This window comes from Galeopterus variegatus, unplaced genomic scaffold (assembly GCF_000696425.1).
Source record: "Galeopterus variegatus unplaced genomic scaffold, G_variegatus-3.0.2 Scaffold99, whole genome shotgun sequence".
NCBI classification, from domain to species: Eukaryota; Metazoa; Chordata; class Mammalia; order Dermoptera; family Cynocephalidae; genus Galeopterus; species Galeopterus variegatus.
In genome coordinates this window covers 773,857-793,877 of record NW_007726210.1, presented here as the reverse complement: position 1 = coordinate 793,877, position 20,021 = coordinate 773,857, and the positions used below count along the sequence as shown (strand labels likewise).

Below are 20,021 nucleotides of genomic sequence, written 5' to 3'. Positions count from 1 at the left end.
GCAACGGGATCGCAACCCTCGGTGTTGCTCCCATGCCTCGCTCAACCAGTGAGCGGGAACCGGTCCGCATGTGGGATCCGAACCCTTGGACGGGAGCGCCGCTGTGCTTCCCAAGCGGCGCACTATCCAGTGCGCCACCGGGCCGGCCCTTTCCCTCCACCTCTTAACTGCACACAGAATTGTGAATGTTTTTACCTTGCTCATCTCCGAGGGAGTGGTAAACTTATGAGAGCTAAGAACCCATGGCCTTTTCTCTGCATCACCAGCATCTAGCCCAGTGCTTTATGAGCCCAATGTAGGTGCTCAGTAAATATTTGACGATTGAGATAAATGAGTAAATGAATGATTAAAGTTATTGATGAAACCAAAGAGGAGGCAAAATGAGGTCTCGATGGCCTCACAGGAGTAAATACCATGACTGGAATTTCCCTTATTTTTGACCTCTCGTTTTAAGCCCCATTGAACCACAAAGGATGTACAGACATGGTCTGGTTTTTTTGTTTGTTTGGCAGCTGGCCAGTATGGGGATCCAAACCCTTGACCTTGGTGTTATAACACCACTCTCTAATCATCGGAGCTAATCTGCTAGCCCAGGCTTAGTTCTTAACAGTACCAATGTTCATTAAAATTTTCTTAACTCATTTCAGCAGATAATACAGGTTTGCCACTGGTTGCAAATGGTTGGCTTCCCCTAGAGGTGGCTGTAAACAAAGTGGGATTATGGAAAGGGGTTGTCTTGGTTCTTATTTTTCCACTTGATTTACTAAACTTGTTTTCCTAGTGTCTTGCAGACCCCCATTAATTGATGCTCAGTCCCCCAGAATCACATTTGCTCTATTTGAACTTGTGTAAAAGTTTCTTTACTCCAGGGAACACTGTGAGCTGGAACTGCTCTCTCCCTATGAGGATGTGAGCAGCTGTTTCCAAGATTAGAATAAAGGTGATAGGGAATTCCTGGCCTCCTTTCTACAATGTGTCAGGAGGAGAATTGGATTAATGGGTATTTATCTATTAAGCTGTCCTGCTGGCATAGAATAAGAATTTCACAGGGACAGCTGCATAGCCTTGATATTTTCAGCTATTCTGTTGTGAGGGACAAGGGCATCACAGTTCTAGATCATTGTGCAGAGCAGCGCTTCTCAGCCCTGGCTGTGCACTGAATCACTGGGGAGCTTGAAAAACTACAGGGGCCTGATCCACTCTAGGATGCTGATTTCATTGGTCTCCAGTGTGGCCTGGGACTCAGGATTTTTAAATCTCCTGAGTAATTTTAGTGTGCAGCCAAAGTTGAAAACCACTGGTTTAATTTATCCATTCTATTTCAGGAAAGGGAAAATAATTATAATCAGTGTTGGAATTGTTTGAATTTTCTTGGTTGTTAAAGCAGAAAGGTTTATATGCTGGGATGAATTAGAGTTGTGTTAGAATAACCAAGATGAGCACAGGTGCCTGGGCCAACCACCTCTGCTGCAGCGATGATCTGCAGACCTGCCTGGCTGTCCGGAGGACTGACACTAACTAGTCAGGGTTCATTCTATCCCGTGTAGGAAAGCCTGTGGGAGACTGATCCTTTACAAGAACATGTTTGCTGAATGGAGATGCAGAAAAAAGGGAGTTTGGGGGCTAGAGCCACTGGATGCCTGCTTGGTGGTGGGGAGGAAGAGGTGCAGACTCCACAGGGCCCTGGGCCCTGCCTCCTTCCATTGCTGTGTCCACAGTCCACCCAGGTTCTTGTCTTTTTCTGTCCCTTGGCCTGGTGCAGTTTATCAGAACACAGTTTATTTTACAGTAGCTACATTTGAAATATTCCTTATTGTATTTGAAATATAGCCTATTTTCCTTGGAGGCTTCATTTTCAGGCTTTGTAGGTAGATTTCTTTTCTCCCTGTGACACTTTCTTCCAAGATAGGTTGATTCTTACTATTTTCAAGGGGTGGTGCTTTTTGACCTTGTACCCAATTCTTGTGCAGTTCTGCTTTCCTGATCACAGGGGGTCATATTTACAGGTGAAAACCACTAAGTTTCAAATGGCTTGAGGCTGATACACATCACATCTTGAGTAAGCTCAATGCTTAAATTAGAATCAGAACGCAAGCCTTCTGAATTTTAATTGAATGTTTTTTCTCTCCTGCCTGAGTGAGTTTAATTTTTTTTCTTTTTCATGGTTTCTTTTGTAGGGGTTCAGCTATTGCAAAAATAATTGGCAGTAATGTCAAGAAACTTCAGAAGTTTGCCTCCACAGTCAAGATGTGGGTCTTTGAAGAAACAGTAAATGGGAGAAAACTGACAGATATCATAAATAATGACCATGAAAATGTAAAATATCTCCCTGGACACAAGCTGCCAGAAAATGTGGTAAGACTTGGGGGTGAAAAGTACATGTGGTTCATTCTGCAAGTTGTGGTCAGCTGAGCATCGCTTGGGACTTGGAAGTGGGAAAGGTACTTCCCTGTTCCCTGGTTCCTTTCTACTACCAATTTTTTGGTTGGTTTTGGTTTTCCTGACTCTCAAAATGGGCTTTGTATTAGTTTGCTAGGGCTGCCGTAACAAAGTGCCACAGACTGGGTGGCTTAAACAGAAATTTATTTCCTTTTTCTGGTGGCTGGCCAGTATGGGGTTCTGATCCCTTCACCTTGGTGTTTTCAGCACCTCACAGTAAACAGTTGAATTAACCGCCCAGCCCCAGAAATTTATTTTCTTACAATTCTGGAGGCTCCAAATCTGACATCAAGGTGTTGGCAGGGTTGGTTTGCTGACTGAAGTTAAGGCTGTTGAGGCAGAAATAATTCTGTAAAGTTTACTGGGAGCCAAATGTGAGGATGGATCCGGGAAACACCATCTGATACAAAGATGTGCTCCAAAGTGTATTACAAATAACGAAGGATTTATAAACAGAAAAGGCTGAAGAAAGCAGAAACAAAGAACAAAAAGTGGATTGGTCATTTCAAAGCTACTTTCCTTGTAAGGTGGGGACCAGAGATGACAGAACAGAGAAAAAGTAACTGATTAACATTGGTTATTTCAGGCTATCTTTTTTACATAAGGATTAAAGCAGAGGGAACTTCATTATCATGCCTACTGAAGATTTAAGCTAGCCTGTTTGGGAAATTGGTTGTTCTTTCTCCTGACTTCTCGAATGGTCAGACCACAGCCTAAGTGGTAGTGGAACTTAGCAGGGGTGACTCTGTTTGGTTTTTAGTCTGGTCCGTTGGGGCCTGGTGCAGGAACTTACTCCAAAACAGTGGCCTCTGATAATTTTTGTTTTTTTCTGGGTCCTCTCTCGGTGGCCTATGGGATGGCTGTTTTCTCTCTGTGTCTTTGCATGACCTTTCCTGTGTGTGTGTGTCTGTTATAATCTCTTCTTATAAGGACAGCAGTCATACTGGGTTGGGGCCCACCCCAATGACCTTATTTTAAGTTCATTACCTTTTTTTTTTTTAAAGATGACCAGTAAGGGGATCTTAACCCTTGACTTGGTGTTGTCAGCACCATGATCTCCCAAGCGAGCTAACCGGCCATCCCTATATGGGATCTGAACCCGTGGCCTTGGTGTTATCAGCACCGCACTCTCCCGAGTGAGCCACAGGCCGGCCCAAGTTCATTACCTTTTTAAAGACGCTGTTTCCAAATACAGTCACATTCTGAGGTGCTGGAGGTTAGGACTTCAACGTATGAATTTGGGGTTGGGGACACAGTACAGCCCATAACAGGCTTCTTCCCTGGCATTCAAAGTTCTGGTCACATTAGAGCTGGAACTAACAACCTTGCCTTCAGTGGCTCATGTTCCCCAAGTAGCTCCCGATACACCCTGTAGGGAAAATATAGGAAAATGGTCAGGGCTCCCTCAGATGTTCAGAATCTTGCCAAACATTTAATATAAATATACATGTGTGCCCAGGTGTTCCTTGGTTGTCTAATGTAATTGAGTATGTGCACCCACGTGTCCTGGGTTATCAGGGACGAGTACAAGGGACGAGTGGCTCTGACAGGGCCCCTCCGCCTCCTGGGATGCCCCTGGGGGGGCCACGGGGAGGCCTGAGGACTGAGCTCCTGTCGTCTGCCAATGGCTCTCAGGATCTTTCCTAATTACCTAGTGTGGACCTGCATGTGAAGGATCTGGTGACCGAGCCTGGCATGTGAGAGGTCTGCGACCCAGTTTGTACAACAGGTTAGAGTGGTCTGTGGGCCCTAACCCCTAGCCCAGAAAATACAAATGGGAAACAGTGTAACTAAAATAATGAAACATTTTGGCTTTAGTTATGAATTGCCTAGTCATGCAATTGGCTACTTCTGCAGGATTCTAACAATGGCCCTAACCTGACAATTAGCATAGCTATTGCTGTAGCAAGACACACCCTTTCTAAGTGCATGTGATTCTGATCAGCTTGCTGGGACAGCTAATGCGCTGGTCTTTAATTAAAATCAGGGTCAAGGCCTAAATTACAGAAGATAGAGGAAAATGGGAAATTATAAGACTGACAGTTTAAAATTCAAGCTTATTAGATCTGGGAGAGAAAAATATAGGTTATTGCCTGACTTGTGGGGGAAGAAAGCAATGAGCATGGGAGTGAAAGGAGGTAGTCTGTTGCAGTCTGAGCGGAATTTATGAACTTCCTCTGCCAGATTCACCCCTTGATGGCTTTCTATCATAGCCTGTTTGAAAACCAGACAGTTATGGCTGCCTAATTCCTATGGTTAACCTGAGAAACTCTTCTCCTTTGTAAATGAAATACCCTTTACTACATATATTCTCTCTCCAAACCTTTATGAGCATGTATAGTACATGCAAAGCCTGGCGATGGGTGCTGGGGACAGAAAGAGGAGTAAGACAACTACTTTCCTCAAGGAGTTGAGCAGGGGAGACCGATTTGTAAACCAATAAACGTAGGGAAGTTGGAGATGCAAAGGCCTAGCTTACTGACGATTGTTATTTGTCTTTTAGTTACAGTGTTGCATCCTATCAAGCACTATGCTAAGCTGTGCATATATTGTTGCATTTAATCCTCTCAGTAACTCTCTTAAGGTTGATACTATTGGTTCTCCCATTATGATAGTGATTCTGATAGTCCAAGGGAGGAAACCACAGCTCAGAGAGGCTCATGAGCTTGCCCCAGGTCCCATAGCTAGGGACTAGAGGTAGGATTTGATTCCTGGTGGACACATCCCTGAGCCTGCTGAATCTGTGGCTTCTAGACAATAGTGACTTTCTTCTCTGTGTCACTGGACTAGGGCGAGCCAGCATTTCTCTGCAGTTATTCTTGGTGCTGTTGGTGGGGGTAGGAAGGATCTTAGGGCTGTGAGCTTGAAAGTTAAGTTATCCAAATACCTGATGGCAGGATAAAAGGGCAGCTCTTCCTGCTGCAACAGAAGGCCTCTGGAGTCATCTAATCCACCCAAACTCTTTGGAGCTCCACTTGTCTCATTTTTATCAGAATTGATTGCCCCTTCCCTTCTGTAATGATATGTTTCATAATTGTGTTCCTCCCACTCTGCTTTGTGCCAGTCCCTCATGTGCCTGTCTGTCTTCCTCCATCTACCTCAAGCATGTGGCTCTGACTTCTTAGTTCTTTGTTTACCCACGGTACCTAGCACGGTGCTTTTCCTGCAGTCAGTACTCAAGGAGCGCTAGGAGAGGTGAATCTGCCAAATGGTTCTATGAAGCTGGAGCCTGTGTTGTGAACAGGGCGAGTGGGAGGGAAGGAATTGACATAGAGGAGTCGGTACCATCACCACTGAGAGCTGCATCACCACTGAGAGCTGGGCCCCAGACAGATTGACTCCACCACCCATCCCAGGTCCCAGGTGTGAACAGAGGGGAGAGAGAAAGGAAAAGTGCACTTCAGGTCCCTACTGATGTCTAAAGCCTTGTAGGTTCCTGAAAATTCCATTCTCTGGAATGGACATTTGTGAAGGCCTTTTGCTGTTATGGACAGTGCTCCCAGGAATGACCGTGCATGTCCTTGGATTGGAATCCCAGGGTCATAGGGAATGCACAATTTGTAATATTACCGCATCACACCAATGGTTTCCAAAGTAGTTGCACCAATCTACACTCCCCCAACAGTGTTTGAGAATTCATGTAGTTGCACATCCTTTCCAGTGCTTAGTGGAGGATACTGAAAATGTTTTGTTTCCTTGCCGAGGGTATTGGAAATGTGTTATTTCTTAAGCTGGTGGAAGGTACACAGGTGTTTGGTTTTTTTTCATTCTTTATACTTTCTATATGTCTGATGTTTTAAAATTCAGGGACAGTAAAATGTGCTGGTGAAGGACATGCACCTGGGTGGGAGTCACGGGGTCTGGGCTCAAATACCCCCTGAGTGATCGTGGGCAGGGGACTCACCTTGATCAGCCCCACTCTCTTGTGTAGTAAGATGTGCTGTTAGGAGTACCTTACTCGTAGGGTTTTTGTGAGGAGTAAATGAAATGATCCACATAAGTTGCTTAGCTGTGCGTATTAGTCTCTTTCTGTTGCTTATAATGGAATACCTGAAACTTGGTAATTCATAAAGAAATGAAATTTATTTCTTACAGTTTTGGAGGCTGGAAAGTCCAAGGTTCAGGGAATACACATGGTGAAAGCCTTCTTCCAGGTGGGAACTTTACAGGGTCCTCTGGCAACCAGGGTGTTGTATGGCAAGAGTGGGCTGAGCAAGAAGGAGCTGAGCTGCTCACTCACTCTCCTTATGAAGCCATCAGAACCGCACCCATTACTCCATGAATGGATCAGTCCGTTCACCAGGGCATAGTCCTCACAATCTAATCACCTCTTAAAAGCCTCACCTTTTAAATTTAACTGTATTCCAACCCTCTTAACACTGTTATAATGGAGATTGAATTTCCAATACATGAACCTTTGGGGGATACATTTGACCCATAGCACTGAGTGTTAAGCATTCATAAAAAGCTAGGTCTTTAAAATATGTTTATTTCAGACAGTTTTTTTTACAACCATCTCAGTTGATCATTTAAGAAATAAATTAGTGTTAGACAACATTGATATTATTACTGTTTTTAAAGAAAAAATCAGACAGAAATTAATTGACTCACATAGAGGAAATGTGGGATCTGGAGCTAAAAGCTTAGCTTTGGGGGGTTTTTTGGGGGGTTTCTTTGTGTTTTTTTTGGCAGCTGGCTGGTATGGGAATCTGAACTGTTGACTTTGGGGTTATCAACACCATGCTCTAACCAACTGAGCTAAGTGACCAGCCCTGTTTTTTTAACTGAAATGTAAAAATTTCATATATTTATGGTGTATGACATGATGTTTTGCTATATGTATACATTGTAGGAAGGCTAAATCAAGCCATTTAATATACGTATAACCTTACGTGTTTTTTTGTGGTGAAAATACATAATATCTACTGTCTTAGCAATTTGTCAGCACCACGCTCACCCAGTGAGCTGACCAGCCATCCCTATATGGGATCCGAACCCGGGGCCTTGGTGTTATCAGCACCGCACTCTCCCGAGTGAGCCACGAGCCGGCCCGCCTGTCTTAGCAATTTGAGTACACAAAATGTTATTAACTATAGTCACCATGATGTACAGTAGCCCTCTCAAACTTATTCCTTCTCTTTAACTGAAATTTTGTGTCCTTTGACCAACATCTCTCCACTCCCCCACCCCCTAGCCTCTGGTAACCACCTAAAAGTCTAGTCTTTAATCATTTTTTTTCCTTGTGAATTCAAGCAGGAGAGATTTGATGTATTTCCGTCATCACAGGATCACTATCTATGGTGTCTGTCAGTTGATGTGCCGACCTGAGATTGTGAGTCATTTTTGCTTGGGCCCTGTATTATTCTGTTTTCTGTTGCTTGTAATAGAATACGTGAAACTGGGTAATTTATAGAGAAACAAAATTTATTTCTCACAGTTTTAGAGTCTGGGAAGTCTAAAGAGGTGAGGTCTTTCTGGGTGGTGGCTGTCTACAGACACAGAGTATCACATTGTGAGAGAAAATGGCCTGAGCAAGAGAAAGCTAACTTTCTTACTTGCCCTCCTTAGAAAGCCATGAGAGCCATGCCCATTAGTCCATGAATCCTTCAGTCCATTCATAGTCCTCAGAAAGGCTCTGCCTTTCAAATACTGTGATTGGGTTTCTCACGCTCTTAGTACTGTAGTGGGGATCAAGCATCAGTGAGTTCTGGGGGGATATCCAATCCATAGTGGGCCACTAATCTGACCAGCTGACCCAGGTCCATACTCCTCATGTGACCTCCTCCCACATGGGAACTTCTTGTAACAATGCCTTCACCATGTCACCGCCTGCTCACTAAAAGCTGGGCCAGTCTGGGTTTGTGATTTCCCCTTAGACCTGAATGGAAGGAACACTTGTTATTTCCCATCATTGCAGGATAAGAATTGTTCATCCCGTTTTATAGCTCTCTATCCAGATCCGGTGTTTAGGGCTCATCAGGGCAGAGGGCTCGTCTGCCTTGCTCCAGCTTTAGCCAGCCTCAGTGTGACACGAGGATTTATGATTACCACGTCTTCTATGAATTGTGGTTGTCATTGCCTCTCATCTTTGTCCTCTAAGCTCTGCCAGCTTTTTAAAAAACTGCTTACTGAGATAAAATCCACAAACCATACAATTCAGTGGTTTTTGGTATGTTTGTAGAGTTGTGCAGCCATCACTGCAGTCAATTTTAGAACATTTTCATCTCCCTGAAAAGAAACTTCGTATTCTTTGGTAGTCACCTTCTATTTTTCCGTATAGACCTCAGCCACTAATCTACTTTCTGCCTCTGTAGATTTGCCTGTTCTCAACATTTCATATAAATGACATACAATATGTGGTCTATGACTGGCTTCTTTCACTTAGCATAATTAGCATAGTGTTTTCAAGGTTTGTCCATGTTGTAGGATGTATCAATAGTTCATTCCTTTTCATGGCTGAATATTATCCTATTGTATGGATATACTGCATTTTGTTTATCCATTCATCAGTTGATGGACATTTGGGTTGTTTCCACTTTTTGGCTATTATGTTTAATGCTAATACATGTCAATTTAAAAATAATAAATTTAAAAAAACAGTATCACTTACAGTTGCACCAATAAACATGAAATATCTAATTTTAAAAAAATGCCGCTGTGAACCTTCGTGTACAATATTTTGTGTGAATATATATATTTTCAGTTCTTTTGAGTTTACACCTGGGAGTGGAATTTCTGTGTCCTACAGAAACTGTGTTTAACTTTTTGAGAAACTGCCAGATTGTTTTACCATGTGGCTGTACCATTGTACATTAGCACCAGCAGTGTATGAAGGTTCCAATTTCTCCACATCCTTCCCAGCACTTCCCCCCCCCCCCAGCAGTAAAGCAAGCAATGCTTTATTAAAAGAAAAGATAGAATTATGCATAAGGGGGGTAGCTACAGGGACACTTACTCCCCCGGCACTTATTATCTGACATTTTTTTTTTGTCCTTTTTGAGACCGGCCACACTGCGCTCAGCCAGCAAGCGCTGTGAGCGCACCGGTCATCCCTATATAGGATCCGAACCCGCGGCGGGAGCGCTACTGCGCTCCCAGTGCCACACTCTCCCGAGTGCGCCACGGGCTCGGCCCATCTGACTTTTTAATCCTAGGCATCCTAGTGGTTATGATTTGGTATCTCAGTAATGATTTTGGTTTTGATTTGCCTGATGGCTCACAACATTGAGCATCTTTTCATGTGCTTATTGGCCATTTCTATATCTTTGGAGAAATGTGTTTCACATCTTTTGCTCATTTAAAAAATTAGATTGTATTTTTATTATTGAGTTGTAAGAATTCTTTATATATTCTAGATACAAGTTCCTTTTCAGATACGATTCACAAGTATTTTCTCCCGTTCTGTGGGTTCTCTTTTCTCTTGCTTGATGGTATCCTCTGAAGCACAAAAGTTTTAAATTTTGAAGTTCAATTTATACTTTTTTTGTTTCCTGCTAACTCTTTGGGTGTGGTTTCTTGCACAGGTCTGTATTCATTCATGTTTCCTCAGCAACTAGAATAGTTCCTGGCATTATTTGTAGTCTGAATAAATGCCGAGGAAAATGGAAATGGTGAGGAAGAATAAATCAGGGTAAAGAGTTTTGTTTCATTGTTTTAGGTGGAATCCCATGAGAAATAAAGTTAGGCCAGTATGATTTTTTTTAAATGACCATTTATTTATGGGTAATAAGATTGAGATAATATCTACTAATTTTGGCAAATGCCTTCTGAAAATTAGAATATCGATTCAGTGGGAAGCCTCAGTGCTAACTCTTTTCCTCCCTGGGTTTAGCTTTCTGATTTCATTAGAAGAGTAGTCCTCACTGATCTTCAGATTTCAGTGTTCATCAGTATCACTTAGAGAGCTTAGTACAGCTACCTGGGCCCATTCCTAGAATTTCTGATTTAGTAGGTCTCAGGTGAGGCCCATGAATTCGCTTTTCTCACTAGTTCCCAGGTGATGGTGATGCTGTTGGTTCAGGAGCCACAATTTGGGAACCACTGGTGTTCATGAGAAGTTGATACTGTTGGTGTAGTAGTGGGGGACCCAGACAGTTAATAGCTGTCTTTCCAGAAGCAGCCTCACTTACCAACAGTGGCATATTTATACAAGAACCATCAGATAAGGTCATCTGTGTCTGAGGATCGTTTTTCAGCCTGTGGAGCCAAGGACATGGATTTCACTTGTGATCTTGGCCAAAAGTGAGCTAGGAGTACAGAAGGGAACTACAGTATTTTCAAGTCTATAACATGTCCCAGGTACTACTTTGCTATGTGTTTTATTAATCTGAATGCTCATTCCGAGTTGCCCTTGGTGTCCAGTTAGCTAACCGGTTATAGGGCCAGGCCGAGATGTTCCACCTAGCAATGGCAGCCAGACCATTTTTAAACCATGCTACTCTCAATAGCCACCAAATTGATTCAGCATGTAGATTCATACAGACTTAAGCTAAAATAATTTTAGTGGTCCTAAGAGATAAAAATGAGGGCAGCTTTAGTATCTTTTCTTTGGATTATCAGTTTATCCATCATTACTATGATATTAGTATGAAAAGGCATGTGGTAAGGTTCATGGATTTTGTGGGGGGGAAGTCTTCATTAAAATGATGGAAAAATTCATATACTACTACATAAAAAGACATAAAAGCATGGCTTCAATTATATATATCAATATATATATGTCAATATTATATATATATATATATATATATATATTCTTTTAGATATATATATATATAAGTTTAACATCCTGGAAGCTGTGAAATTTTCTTATGACCAATAGAGGGTTCCTATGGCCATAGAGGAATTGGCTTAAAATGTTCCTCACAAATGCCAATGATTATTACGTCAAGTTGAGGAGGAGTGCAAGTCATGCATGCCAGTCAGGCAGGGCATAAGCAACACAGGTGCTGGTAATGACTGCTGTACCCTACACCGCAGCTCCACTTCAAGGCATTTTTCTCCTGTATCTGTCTTTAGCAAGAGGTTCCTGCTTACTCAAGGTCCCTAAACTCATGGAGAAATTCAAACTACAGGCAGCATAGATGAAACTCTTGCTGTGTTGCTACATAGCTGATCAAATTTTGAGGTTTATTCTAACAGGTTTTATTTCTAGTTTTAAAAGGCAGTGAGCGGGAACCGGTCTGTATGTGGGATCCGACCCCTCGGCGGGAGCGCTGCCGCGCTTCCCAAGCGGCGCACTAGCTCAGTGCGCCACCGGGCCGGCCCTCTTTTAGATATTTTTATAGGCTCAAAAGGCCTGGAAGGAAATGTACCAAAATGATGCTGGGATTATGAGCAGTTATTTTCCTACTTATACTTTTTTTTTCCAAATTTGACCCAGTGAGCCTATTTATGGTTAAAAATGAATGGAGAGGGCTTTTAAATCTTTGGCTTTAAAGGGCATTAAATAGCATCGTGGGAGGGTCAGGAGGTAGGTCTTCAATGATGGCTATGAGGTCTGTTTTCTTGACCACTCTGATGACTGCAGATAAGGAATTGATAATGTATAAAAGCTTATTGAGCACACTCTGCACAGTGGTAACTAATCCAGGGCATGCAAAAGAACCTTCAGGCTTATCCATACAGACTTTATCAGCTTTGTTTTCAATGATTTTTATTTATTATTGGGTTTTTATTAACTTGAACCAAGAACACTAGACTCTTGAAAGTCTGGACATTAAGCAAACCAGCTCTGATGCCTTTGTTCTGATTTATTTGTCCTTTGTGCCATTGAAAAGCAAGCCATGTTGTTCCAAGTTGTCTCTCCTAACTTATTCCAGGGTCTTTAAAGGGTGAAAACTCTCAGAAAGATATTTGGCAGGAGGCTCATAAAAGTGGTCAACATTTCCAAAGCAGCATCTTTATTATTTTCAGGGCAGGGGATCGGGTAGAGGCTTAGCAAAAGGTTTTATTTTGAAAGATGAGATTCAAATTACTTCATTAGCTAAGAGAAGTCATTTTGATACTGTGTAAGAGGAATAATGTTCTGTGAGTGGACCACATGCACCATACAAATGCAGCTTGTGTTGTATTACACATTGCTTCTGTAGGTTAAATCCTAAGGAGTCCACCAAGGAGACTAGAAGGACATCTTCATGTGATGTTGATCCCCCAGTCATATTGTCTAGGGAACAATCAATCACGTTGCCTACCACCTGCAGGTTCTTCTTTGATTGATTTAAGAAGGAAATGTAAGAGGCAGGAAGAAATCCTTAACAGCTGGCAGCATCCTTGAGAATTTTTTTTTTACAGGGGACATGAGGATGGGCTGATTTCTTTAAAGTTAAGGATTTATAGGAGGTGGGTAGATTTTACCGATTAATTATCTCTTTCATTTGTTAAGGTCTTTGTAATTTCAAAACACTCATATTACTTAATTTGAAAGTGCTCTGTGAAGTAGCTAGGTAGGAAAGGTAATTTTTATCCTCATTCTGCATTTGGGGTGACTGAGGTCAATGAAGCTAAGTCACTTGCCGAAGGTTACACAGCTGGTCAGTTGTGTATGTGGGACTCAAACCTTCAAACCTGCATCTTTTCTATTTGATTCTGGTGTCTTTTCCATTTCACCATGTTGAAAATATCCTGAAAAGGAGGAAAGGGAGGGGAGTATGTGTATTAAAAGTGGAAGGGGAAGAGGAGAAACAGTAGGTCCGGAGAATTGTAAAGGTTTTAATGAAAACTCAGGCTGCCAGACTCCACATGAGAAAGGGAGTAGAGAGCATAAAGCCCCACCTATGCAAGGCGACTAACCCAAGGGGGAATGAGGGATCACAGTTCCTATAAAGGCAGTGGGGTGGGGGGTTGGGACCACAGGTGAAAACATGAGAGCATAATGAGCTCTGCTAGTAAGGGACAAGCAGGGTAATTGTGAGTTAGCATTGGGAGGTTAATGGAATAGAATAAGACTGCTTTGTTGGAGGGTGCAACAGGACTGGTAATAGCAGGGGGATTTGGGGTAATAAATCCTTACCACCTGAGGCTACCTAGCCTAGATTACCAATTTGGAGAAGCCCCTCTGAAGAGAAAAACAGGCTTTCCCTACCTTTGGGGATATGCTTAAAGAGGGAGAAATGCTAAGCTGTGGGTTGTGATCTGCTGTGCAGGGAGTGACTTTATGTTGCCATTCAAACCAGCTTAAGCTAATTTGTTGGTTCATGTAACTGAAAATCCAGGTAAGGCTGGTTTCACGTGCAGTGGCTTAAATGATGTCAGTGAGGCCCTGTTTTTCCTCTGATTTCTCTGCTTTGCCTTCTTCAAAGGTAGCTTATCCACTTGGGAGCCCCTTGGTGTAGGTTCTCTCCTCACTTTTGTGAAATGGTTGCAGCAGTTCCAGACTTCACACCATCATCCCACATTGTTCAAGGGAAGACCATAACCACTGCAAAAGAGTAAGGAAGCATCTGTTTTCCAGAAGCCCCAGCAGATGTCTGGTGGTTTTTTGGTTGGCTGTGATTGTTTTAGTTGCCCATTAGCTTGAATGAGTTAAGCACCATCCTTGGAAAGGGGGAGGGGCTAGTTCCACTCAAATTGCATGGTTTAAATGGGGAAGTGGTAGATTTTGAAGGGAAACTGAGGGGCACTTTGGCTAGAAAGAAGAGGAAAGGAGGCTGGACAGTAAATTATAGAAGTCCTCCACAGTTACTAAATGAATTAAGGAATGAAATAATTCCAGGTAGATTTCCTTGGGGAGGTCTTTGACTGAGAGAGTGACTCTTAGCATATGTATTAGTTAAGATAATAGGCCAAGATAACAGCAACAGATGTAATAATAATGTGACTTCAAGAGCAAGAGAAGTATCCCTCTCTTATACAACAGTGGTCTAGCAGCTTTGCTTCACACTGTTATTCTTGGTCCTTTGTTTCTTTTTCTTGTGCCATCTACTAGGCCTTGCCCTCACCATGGTCAAGGCTGGATTGCCAAGGGTTTCAACTCACAGAATGGGGAAGAGGAAGTGTGGAGAAAGCAACTCACCATTTTAAGGGCTCGGGCCGTAAGCGGTGTACTCTACGGCCTCTTACGTTCCATGAACAAGAACTTGGTCTGTGACCATGTGTAATTGCAAGGGCTGCTGGGAAATGCAGTCCCTAGCTAGGTGACCTTACAATTCTGTGATTAAGGAGGAAGGGGAGAAGGAATACTAAGTAGTTAGGAGCTGGTGGTCTCCACAACAACTCCTAAACCGAGTTTTCTCGGGGGCTTGCCCATCCTGTATGATGCTCCTGTGCCAGACAGCCTTCCTTAGAAAAGAGTCTTCCTCCAAGTCCCTTCATTCTGGGAACCAGGAATGCTTAATGAGGACTACATCAGTTATAGTTAGGTTTAGGTATATATGACAGAAAACCCAAAATAACAATGACTAAGCAAAGTAAATGTGCATTTTTCCCTTGTGTAGAAGGTGTTCATGGCTAATACAGCAGTGGCATGGTATCAGGGACTCCCTTTATCTTATTCTTCTGCCATCTCAGCTTGTGGTCTCCTCCTCATGGTCCAAGATGACTGACTGACCTCCAGCCATCTCGCATTCTCCCTGGCAAAAGGAAGAAGAAAGACCTTCAGGGACGTTTTCCAGAAGTCACATGTAGCACTTCCACTCCATTGGTCAGGACTTAGATACGTGGTACACGTAGCTGCAAGGGAGACTGGGAAAGATAGCCTTCTTTCCTGGCATTTAAGCTTAGCTCCAAGCTGGGGGTCCTACTGCTGAGGAAGGAGGGAGAATAGACACTGGGCAGTAACAAGCAGTCTCTGCTAGATACCACGTGCCTTTTGTCCTGACTACATGCCCTCACCTCTGCCCGTGTTTTAAAACCCATCTTCGTACTTACCTAAAGGGAAGAAATTGTCATAATAGCTAACATGTACTGAGTGCATACCAGGTGCCAAACACAAAGGATTTAACCAAGGAAAGTTTAGTGTGAGGCTACAGGTATATCTCAGAGACACTGTGAGTTGGGTTCCAGACCACTGCAGTAAAGCAGGTATTGCAGTAAAGCGAGTCACAAGGTTTTTGGTTTTCCCCAGGTTCCCTTGCTGTCTATTTTCCAGTTGGCTTCAGCCAATGGGGGCACTGTTGGTAGATCAAAGTGTGGAGGAGAGACAGGTCAGAGTATTTATCAGCCCTCTGGGGTTATATAAAGCCCCCAGTGCATATAAAAATTATGTTTATACTATACTGTAGTCCAAGTGCAATAGCATTATGTATTAAAAAATGTACATACCTTAATTTTAAAATATTTCATTGCTAAAAAATGTTAGGAAAAATGGTGCCAATAGGCTTGCTTAATGTAGGGTTGCCACAAACTTTCAATTTGTAAAAAAAATAAAATAAAATAAATAAATAAGGAAAAATGCAGTATCTGTGAAGTGCGATAAGCAGAACACAATAAAACGAGGGATGCCTCTATTGACAGAGGTACTGAAGGGTCGAGGGAACCCACAGGGGTTGGTTAAGTGCCTGGTGATTAGCAACAGCAGGAAGCCATTACCACTCCTCAAAGGGCCAGGGGATAGACTGTTACCAAACCAGCCGAAGATGGCTAGAGACTGGGAGAGGGGCTGCCAGGCAGGAGCTGTGACTGTAGAATGAAGCCAAACCAGAACTGCTGCAAGCTTGGACAGGAGTGGCCCCAGAGAGCTGATAAACACCCTGACCTGTCTCTCCTCCACATTTTGATCTCCCAACAGTGCCCCCATTGGCTGAAGCCAACTGGAAAATAGACAGCAAGGGAGTCTGGGGGAAACTGTCCATAGAAAGCAGTGTCCTGGGGAGCAGAATGGGGCAGACAAGGGCAGAAAATGGATGCATGGGGTGCGGGGATTATTGGGAGAGCAACAGAACCACCACACAGTGTTGTTATGCCTGCCTTTTACAAATAAGGAAACTGAGGGATGGAGAGGGCAAGTCACGTGCCCAGCTGGTAGGTTACAGAACCAGGAGACCCTCCTGGTGTCAGAACCCCATGTCCTGAATAAAGAGGGCAGAGCAGACGCCATACTTGTGCCTTTATCATCTGTCTTCACGATGCTGTGCACAGAATTGGCATCTGATAAACGGTCAGTGAATGAAACTATTTAGATAGGCATATATTGATATAGGAGTAACTATTTCCTCTGCCTCATGGTTGCAGGTTGCCGTTGCCAATCTCAGCGAGGCTGTGCAGGATGCAGACCTGCTGGTGTTTGTCATTCCCCACCAGTTCATTCACAAAATCTGTGATGAGATCACTGGGAGAGTGCCCAAGAAAGCGCTAGGAATCACCCTCATCAAGGTAACCGGGCGTGCGGACAGGGGCGGCTGGGGAGAAAACGTCACTAGACATCGGTTACAGGGAAATTTAATTTCTTCTCACTTTCATCTGCTCAAGTTGTGGAGCTGAAGGGGAGGTTGTGGCAGTTTTGTGTTTCTTGTTTGAGTTTTTAAAGATGATTGGAAGATAATAAAACACACACCCCACAAGCCTAGTTTAGCTCAAATTTAGGAGCAGGCTACTTTCTATTGCAGCATGTTGGCAGTGACAGTGATGTGAGGACAGGTGAGCTGTGCTGCCAGAGCCTTCCAGTTCACTCATGGGGCTCAGCCTGTGGTCTGGAAATCACTAGCGGTTTTCATTAGCTGAGAAATTAATCACCATTAGTTCCCATTCCTCTTTAGATATATACTCTAAAGAGGGGATTTTTAACCAGAAATCCACGAGCCACCCCCTAAGGTCCACAGATAGAATTCAGGAGACTCATGCACTTAAATGTGGGGGAAAACCTTGCACTTTTATTTTGACTTCTAACTGAAATGAGGATTTCCTTCATTTATGAATGTAGGCCACAGCCAGAGTTCCACTAACAGTAGTATGAGCAAGACCTGTGACCCTGTTGTCAAAAAATTACAGGGACTTTCATTTTACTTTACAGCAGTTTCAGATATCTCAAAGTATCACTTTGCCTGTCATTACTTGGAAATTGTGGTAATTATTAGATCTTCCATGACATCTTTTTCTAATTGCATTACTAAAACAGTACATATATTACCTTATCACATTTTTTTTAACATTTTGATAACTACATTTCAATATAATTGGCTTTCTAGGTCATCTTAGGTATTCTGTTTTATGCATATGAAATTCTGAGAATGAGTCTGTAAATCTCACCAGGTTGCCACGGGTGGGGTCTGTGTCATGAAAAAGGTTAAGAACCCCATTTGCTGGCAACACAAAGGTCAAGGGTTCAGATTTCCATACCAGCCACACACACCCGCTGCAGAGACTCTGTTCCAGAGTGTTCATAGATGAGTGTTCATGAAAGCAAACTGGACGTGCTGGCCAGTTGCAAAAAAGAAAGCAAACTGGAGCAACCCAAATGTCAGCAATAGAATAGATAAATTAATTGTGGGCTAATTATTTTGGAATTATATGCAGCAGTGAACAGGAATGCACTAGAATGTTCATCCAGCCACATGGGCCAATCTGTAAAATGTATGACCAAACAGCACATCACAGGTGAATGGGACAATTGTATTTGTAGACTTTCACAAACAGGCATAATGACATAACATTATTTAGGGACCATTATATGTGATAAAATGATCAATGAAAGCACGGTGTGATGCCTGCAGCATTCAGGATAGTGTGCGTCCTGGGAAGGAGGGGTGGGAAGAGGATGAACTTGAGGGACACACAGGGGACTTCAGTGATGTCAGTCATGTCCTGTTTCTTAACCTGGGTGGTGGGTACATGTTCATTTTATTCTTTTCATTTTATTATTATTTAAATAGTACATATGCAGTATGCATATATGTTTACTCTTGTAAGAGATTTTTCAGTTTGGTTTTGCCATCGTATATCTGAATTTAGATTACTTACAAAGCAACTCTCTCGCACCTCTTTTATTTGGTGGTTTATTTCCACCCCCCCTAACTTCTCAACATCCTCCTAGGGCATAGATAAGGGCCCCGAGGGGCTGAAACTCATTTCTGACATCATCCGTGAGAAGATGGGCATCGACATCAGTGTGCTGATGGGAGCCAACATCGCCAACGAGGTGGCTGCAGAGAAGTTCTGTGAGACCACTATTGGTAGGTAAGGGCCACCTGGGCAGGGGCCCCAGGAGCCTGGACATTTAGTGTTTTAACATGTACATTTCCCATTTGTTATTTTCTATAGTGGACTCTTCCCTGCCCTTCTTAACATCCCTAAGATGGGCATTCAGTGGGGAGAGGATTTTACGTAAGTACGCCATTCTGTGGAGCTGAAGTGTCTCAGTACCCTCCAGAATGAATGTAAAGCTGTGGACACCATTCTGATCCACCGTGATCCAATAATGAATCATTGAGGTTAAACACAAAACTGCAAGGTTGCTTGTATCAAGGAGTAGGTGGCTACGTCCATGGTGGGGGGTCCCTTGGTCTGAGAAATTCAGCTTTTCTTTATTCACAAATGCTAGTACCTGGATCCTCCACGATTCCAATGAGATGTAAAAATTGGTGGGAATGATGTCCATACCTGCCCCAAGGTCATAACACTAATACAGAACACAGGCATGAATTTGGGTCTGCTGTTTAGAGACGTTATTCTCACAATGATGTTGTGAAAATTTTTGTTTATTTTAAAAGGGGCTTTGAGCATTCTCTTTGTTTTTGAGCGCAGATATTTTTTGGGTTTTTTTTTTTTATTTAATTTAATTTTATCAATATACAATGTGGTGATTTTTGTGTCCCTTTACCGAATCCTCCCTCCCCCCTCCGTTTCCCCCCTCCCTCCCATCAACCTTAAGGAATGGCTTAACAACTTCAAGGAATTGTGATTGTTGTCTTCTTCCCACCCCCCACCATTTGTTTGTGTATTTATTTCTTTATTTTTAGCTCCCACAAATGAGTGAGAACATGTGGTATTTCTCTTTCTGTGCCTGACTTGTTTCACTTAATATAATTTTCTGTAAGTCCATCCATGTTGTTACGAATGGCAATATTTCATTTTTTTTTTTTTTTACAGCAGAGTGTTCCATTGTGTATATATACCATACTTTCTGTATCCACTCATCTGATGATGGACATTTAGGCTGGTTCAAACTCTTGGATATTGTAAATAGAGCTGCAGTGAACATTGGAGAACAGGTATACCTTCGACTTGATGATTTCCATTCCTCTGGGTATATTCCCAGCAGTGGGATAGCTGGGTCATGTGGTAGATCTATCTGCAATTGTTTGAGGAACCTCCATACCATTTTCCATAGAGGCTGCACCATTTTGCAGTCCCACCAACAATGTATGAGAGTTCCTTTTTCTCCACAACCTCACCATCTATCATTCATCAAAGTCTTTTGGATTTTAGCCATCCTAACTGGGGTGAGATGGTATCTCAGTGCGGTTTTGATTTGCATTTCCCGAATGCTGAGTGATGTTGAGCATTTTATCATATGTCTGTTGGCCATTCGTATATCTTCCTTAGAGAAATGCCCATTTCTCTAAGAAAACAATGAAACAAAGAACTACGGGAAAATGCATATTCTTAGGGCCCATTCCCAGAGAATCTGATTCAGTAGGGACTGAGGG

At 42.8% G+C, this 20,021-nt stretch overlaps 1 protein-coding gene across 1 annotated transcript in view; it reads left to right on the top strand.

Moving 5' to 3' along the window:
- Positions 1 to 20,021, top strand: part of GPD1L (glycerol-3-phosphate dehydrogenase 1-like) — a 66,837-nt gene that overhangs the window by 11,371 nt on the left and 35,445 nt on the right. Inside the window, exons 3-5 of the mRNA XM_008583715.1 lie at positions 2,178 to 2,355; positions 16,609 to 16,749; positions 18,407 to 18,545. Of these exons, the coding sequence (XP_008581937.1) occupies positions 2,178 to 2,355; positions 16,609 to 16,749; positions 18,407 to 18,545 (458 nt within the window). The remainder of the gene's footprint in view (positions 1 to 2,177; positions 2,356 to 16,608; positions 16,750 to 18,406; positions 18,546 to 20,021) is intronic.